The sequence below is a fragment of the Anneissia japonica genome, unplaced genomic scaffold (assembly GCF_011630105.1).
Source record: "Anneissia japonica isolate Jap-2015-1 unplaced genomic scaffold, ASM1163010v1 scaffold1147_len264814_cov175, whole genome shotgun sequence".
Taxonomy (NCBI): Eukaryota; Metazoa; Echinodermata; class Crinoidea; order Comatulida; family Comatulidae; genus Anneissia; species Anneissia japonica.
The window spans coordinates 240,841-247,422 of NW_022697771.1; the positions used below are offsets into that span (position 1 = coordinate 240,841).

Below are 6,582 nucleotides of genomic sequence, written 5' to 3' on the forward strand. Positions count from 1 at the left end.
TGAGTAGCATTTATTTTAATATAAAATTGATATACATTAGACTATTAAAAGTTAGTGGCGAAACGGGAGGGGGAACGTTCCCCCTACTAGATCCGCGCCTGAGGTAATATGAATGTATTTCACCTGATTTTTGTCTTCCCCAGACTGTCGAAATCCTGATCCCATGACATGGAACACACCATTTCTCTAAATATAATAATAATAATAATAATAAAAATGATTATTAATGTTTCGCATCATGTACAGTATAACATAAGTTATACACAGTGCCTTTGGAGACTAATGCATCTAGTAATCTACGCATGGGCATTCAAAACTATCGAGTACCTACTTACAGTATACCCTTAAAGGCCAACTCAGACAGCGTCGGCCGACGCAGCCCGACGCGATTTGTTGTCGCGTCGGGTCTGTGTGAGTTGAACGCAGACGCGATGGTGTGCGTCGGGGGCAGTCGCGTAGTAGAATATTAAACGTGTTTAATATTTCTCACGACGGCTTAAGACTGTCCTCGACGATAAATCGGGTCGGGCTGCGTCGGCCGACGCTGTCTGAGTTGGCCTTGTAGAGGGACAATGAATGTGATCTACCCCAGACTTAAACCCAAAATCTTCAATTTAGTGCATGGTCAAAATTTATTCGACATTGTTTGGAATTCACATGTTTGTAAATTGTATCATAAAAGACGAAATCCAGGTCTTCAAGAATAAGCTATAGTCGTTGCTGATACCGGTATATTATGTAGAAACGTTAACATTCATTCTCCCATTTCCTCCCAATATAGGTCTGCAATACTGTTTTACTTCATTGGGTAATATCAAAATGTAGGCCTATATATTTATTTGATCTGTTAATTCATTGATTGATCAAATGATTGATTGATTGATTAATTAATTGATTGCATGAACTAATCAGCAAATGGTTTTTAGTATTTCAATGTATCGGATGAAAAACAACATATATATAGAATATGACTTGGTTAATTACCGGTATCAGATTCATAATATTATAAACAATGTTTGAGTTGAATATAAAAGTATACACAATCATTTGATATTTTTTGCGTTGTGCAAACCACTCAGATTACTAAACAATCTCTTCATATATATTTGTATAAATGAGTAAATAAAAAAATAAAATAAATGCTATTAAAACATTTTTTTCAATATGTTATCTTTTTTTTTAAATTTAAATTTCTTATACATTATGCTGTGGTTTGTTTGAGTGTAAAAATAGAAAGGGAGTGAGATTTAAGGCACTCACCCTATCTGATAAAGATGAGCGCGCACGTGTTCTCATTGGTATGTTCTGTATTGGTTCTTTTGCCTTGAAAAATCCTTTAAACCATTTATATATGTAGAGGCAGGACTTGGGACTGGGGATCAAATTGAATGGAATGGGTAAAGTAGCACTGTTGTCAAAATATGATATCCATAATTGGGCTCGAGCAAACTTCCATTCCACGTCCTCGTCATTCTAGCAACAAAAAACAAATGAAATGATATGCATAATCTCTATGAATTGTGTATGTGCATGTGTCTCTGTGTACATGTACATAGACCTATAATGTATATATTGTATATACATTCCATCTATAGGTTTTCTACTTGACTGTTCCATTACAAAAAGGTCTACTGCATTATTACTGAAAATGACGGAAATTTATAATAAAGTTGCTTTAATTTAAAATTTAATTAACATCTAATCAAATCCATGTGTTTACAAGACACAAGATAATTTAATAAATCAAACATGTTAAATAAGAATTTCATACTTGGATGATACAAAGACCATGGGTAGGGAATTCCCATTAGCTAACAGAAACAAATACACCCCCAACTTATTCTAAGTGACGTAACGAAATCGTTATTAGTTTACAAATAACACGTGAAATTAATTTAAATGTTACGCAATTCTTACAAAAATTACATGATTTTCTTCAGAAAAGAGTCATACATAACCAGCTCAATTGCTAAGGTGGCCAGAATGTAGTAGGAAGGTCATCAGAATCAGAGGGGATGGAACGACCTCTGTCGGGGAGCGTAAGTTAGTGGATGCCCATGGCAACCGTCGGAGAGGTCTGCTCCCCCACCAGCCCCGACAAGAGAGTTTAAATTCTTGTTTAATCAAGTTTTAGAGTCTTTGTAAATATTACACAAGCTCAGCCCAGGCCCCTCCCCTCTAATTGACACCAACACTGGTCCGAATCCCAATGGGGAAGTTTTGATAACATGCATGCAAATCCCCCCGCCCCATGATTGATTTGCGTATTTTACCTCAATTTCTTGATACGAGTTTGACATCATAGCAATAAGCATGTTCAGCATAACAAGGACCATGACCACGTGGTACAGCGCAAAAAGTATGGTACCAACTATTTCGGTGATGCTATAACAATCATCCACAGACGATAGGACTATAGGAATATCTCTACTGACCGACCCAAACAACGCCCAGAATAGTGTTAAGAATGTATTGCTAATTCTGGTAAGAAGACAAAAAAATATATATATATATATCAGTATTAAAAGTTGATTTTTTATTTATTATTATTATTACTATTATTATTACAATTATCATTATCATTATAATTATTATATATATATCATTATAATTATGATTATTATAAAATAAATTAATCTAATTTTAATTATTTATAAATAATAAATATTTAGTTGTTTTGTTCCTCCATTTATTTATGCATCCATCCATCGGTCCATTGTTATTTTGTACTTACGATCCAAATGCATTTTCCACTTCTTGACCTGGTATAACACTTATCGGATGATACCAATAAAGATTATACATAGCACAAAGAAAGGCTACAAAAACAAGTCCGAATACGATGCCGAAGCGGAGAATATCACCCAACATGCGACCTAGTGAGATTTGAAGTGGGCCTAGAAATTCACTAGCCGCTAAAACTTCCGTAACCCGTGTAAAACTAATCACGTTTGCTAATGCATAAAGTCCTTCAGCTAGAAAAACGGGGTCGTGTGGATCCCAGCATTTACGATCTGAAAATATATAATTAATATTATAAATGTTTAGGAGTACTATCTGCGGGAAGAAATCTTGAAAGAAAAGCACTAAAGATTAATTAAAATGGATCAACCAATTAAAACACAGATCAAAACATTTCAGTTTTGGTTGTTTTAAAGGCTTTATGAAAATCATTTTGATTACAAGTAAATATAAGAGTGCATGCAACATCGGAATAGTATGTTTTATGCTCTCTTTATTGGCGATGAAAACTTCATATTATCTTTAATTCGACGATTAAGTTCGTTAAATTATGGTTGAATCATTACTCACCAGACGACAGGTAATAAATATGCCGATTAACCACACTACTGTTTGACTCCAGACCTTCACATGCGTCGGGGTCATTGAAATAGTCTATTGCTTTCTGCGCTGAATGATAGGAGACAAATTTCAGGATGAAGCTTGTAAAATAGAGGTTCAATATGGCTATATCAAGCCAATTCCAAAAAGAAGATAAATATATACGACTACCTTCCAACCAGACCTGTTTCAGTTCGTTCCAAAACATACCTTTAAAAGATATAGTAACACAGTCACTACAATTAGTATGAGTTTTCATTTGTTTCATCGATTATACCATATTTGTATTATGCATAGTTTAGCTGCTGCATTTTCGGATGCTGCCGATACAAAGGCATAGGCCTATGTTCAAATGCATAAATAGAATAAATATAAACATAAAACGAAGTAAAAGAAAGCAAAATTAGGAGAAAAAAAATAAATATTCAGTACAATGTGAAGTTAACATGTACGAACCTACTAAAAAAATTATAATGATAATATCAAAAGCATTTGGCCTTGTAAAGCGTAACAGCCTATATTTGTTGCCACAATTTGGGGAAATGTTGAGCCAGTCGTCGAGGGCGCTACAGTTTTTTGCAAAAGTATAGAAATCTTCGTCGGTCAAATGGTCACCGTTATTAAATATTGTTTCTGTGTACTTTGATTGAAAGAAGAGTAGAGACAGATAAATAAGGTACGTTCCTGAATGCACAATAAACTTCACTAATGGAGTCCGGACGAATTTTCCAATCTGAAAAACAATGTAAAGGGATATCAATTAATGAACTGATTAATTTACATTGCTCATAACTTTCCTATTTATACATTTTAAAATTGACGAATTTTTCCATCTGTAAAACATTGTGAAGGGATTGGTCTTGTGTTTCTCTCCCTGTTTTCTAAATAATAAATTAACTCAGAAATCTCCGTAGTATAATATATTGGGGGGATTGTTAAAAGCACTCAGTGAAAGTAACGTTTATCCCAATAACATTAATATTAGATGTTTTACCATTAAAGTCATACATAAATGCATGCATACATACCCTACTATGTGGAGCTATGATATAAATAAATGCTAGTACTGGTAGTGTTAGAAAAACTAATAGCGTCATTATAGACTTGTATACGATATTGCCTTGCCTCCAGCCGGGCATTCCTTTGTACCAGAGCGTCGCAAGTAGATGTTGGCAGTGCGGATGGGCCACAAACTATAGCGAAAGTAAAGAAGAAAACAAAACAAAAAATAAATATGTTCGTACGTAATTCATCCAGTGGAAATAGGACTTTAAATAGTCGAAGACAGACAGACTAACTGTTACAGTATAACCAGTAGGCCTATCCGATGGAAATATCCCATTAAAGTTCATCGTTGCAACGAATTGAAAAATATATTCCAGAATAATCAGTAATAATAGTTAAAATGATGTATGTTTACATATTATTTATTTGTGGAAGTTAATTTTTAGGCTTTTTAATTATTATTGTGTTATGTTTTGCTTTTTATCTTTATCATATTTTTATATTATACACATTTTATAATTGGTGTTTACATTGTTGGATATTTGAATAAAATACAAATACAAAACATTTTAATAATTTTGGATTTACTACGGTATCTTTTTGTTTTATTAAAAATTGATGAATCATCTTGCTTCATGAGATATAAAAAAAAAACCGCGCTCGTGGGAACCATTGTGTTTGCACTGAACAAAGATTTTGTGTTTCTGGTTCTGTTCATTTACCATACTATGATGTCAAAAAAGTTTATAAAGCTTTGTAATTGAGACCTTTTCTTACTTTTGTTATGATAATTGCTGTTTCATTTATTTGTACAATATTCACATTGTACTTTTTTTTAAAAGAAAGGCAATAAAAAATGTTTGATTTGAATATTTCTGAATTTTGAACACGTCTTTTTACAAGATTAATGTCACGACCCTTGAATCTATAGACAAGAATATCAACTACTAAACTACAACGCTACTCAGATGTCTAGTTTCGTTGTGTAATTTGCTTACGGCTTTCTGCTTGTAAATTATGGCTTGCTTTACTCTTCCAAGATCTAACGTTCCAGTTTCTTTCGACTCGTTGTCGTCTGTAACGTTTTCAAGAGTTGTACCATCCATATTCAATAGCGTTTCGACGTCTTCTGTACTCTGACACATCTCAAGCAGATCAGAAGCATACTTCTTGCACTGTTTCGACAAATCTCGATATTGGTTCTGTTTAGATAATCCAAAAATAAAATTTCAATAAAATGAGTCTCAAGTTATTGAGCTCTAGACACAGGTAAACTAATTTAATTGCTGTTTGTACTCAAATTTACTTAAAAAAGCTAACGACTTCTTCTCATGGTACTTCAAAATTATTCAACAAAATAACTACAGGCAAGTAACTAGTACAGTATTTTAAAAAGCTTTTCTCAGTGCATGATAAAAAAAAAAACAGAAAAAAAACTACTCAACCAAAATGCCAACGATATTTGAATTCCCTAAATTCTTCAAATTTTTTTCGTTCGTTTGTTGGATTCCAATTAAATTATAATGAAATGAATTCTTGTCTAGATGTTTACATTTCAAAAGAAAAAAGATCATCTTCTATATATTATCAGGACGTAGCCTGGCAGTTTAAGGTAACTCTTCTTGAACAATCATTTCCAACATAATAAAAAGGAATTTCATCTTCTATACATTATCCTGTACACTTATTCTACCTTTCATTTCATTACTGAAAGTTTTTTAAATATGTATTAAGGACATAATAATAAGATACAACACCAAATGTAGTAAGTACAGATAAGGATGACAATGGCTAATCAAAAGATTTGATTCATCACAAAGTTCACTTTTAAAACTAGATGTCCTCAATCTAATCTTACAATTGATCTCATTAGGCCTAGCCTAGTAGACTGTAAGGCAACTCTTCTTAAACAATCATTCTCAACATCATTAATTAATTTCGCCAAAACCATAATGAAAGTACAAGGATCAAGCACAGTCCGCGCAGAACTCGTCATTGTTTTAAAAATAAAATTTATTAATCTAGACAGGCATGGCAAACATATGAAGAATGATTTACCTTTCTTAACTAGCACTTGACAAGTTTAGGTAATCACATCTATCACAAGACCATTCCAAGCAACAATATTATCTGTATTGAGATCAGCCAACCAATAAAACTGATATGTTACAGATACACAAAATTACAAACGCAACACAGCAAAATTTTAAATGTAAATGTGTCTTCAGAATCAGT

The 6,582-nt window shown here is 33.0% G+C and overlaps 1 protein-coding gene across 1 annotated transcript in view; it reads right to left on the bottom strand.

Annotated features, from left to right (window-relative positions):
* LOC117102332 (short transient receptor potential channel 6-like) overlaps positions 1-6,343 on the bottom strand; it is an 8,515-nt gene extending 2,172 nt beyond the window's left edge. The window contains exons 1-9 of the mRNA XM_033242599.1: positions 6,206-6,343; positions 5,346-5,549; positions 4,371-4,535; positions 3,799-4,075; positions 3,313-3,552; positions 2,735-3,014; positions 2,274-2,481; positions 1,261-1,473; positions 124-186 (exon numbers count right to left, since the gene is read on the bottom strand). Of these exons, the coding sequence (XP_033098490.1) occupies positions 124-186; positions 1,261-1,473; positions 2,274-2,481; positions 2,735-3,014; positions 3,313-3,552; positions 3,799-4,075; positions 4,371-4,535; positions 5,346-5,549; positions 6,206-6,343 (1,788 nt within the window). The remainder of the gene's footprint in view (positions 1-123; positions 187-1,260; positions 1,474-2,273; positions 2,482-2,734; positions 3,015-3,312; positions 3,553-3,798; positions 4,076-4,370; positions 4,536-5,345; positions 5,550-6,205) is intronic.
* Positions 6,344-6,582: the final 239 nt, after the last annotated feature.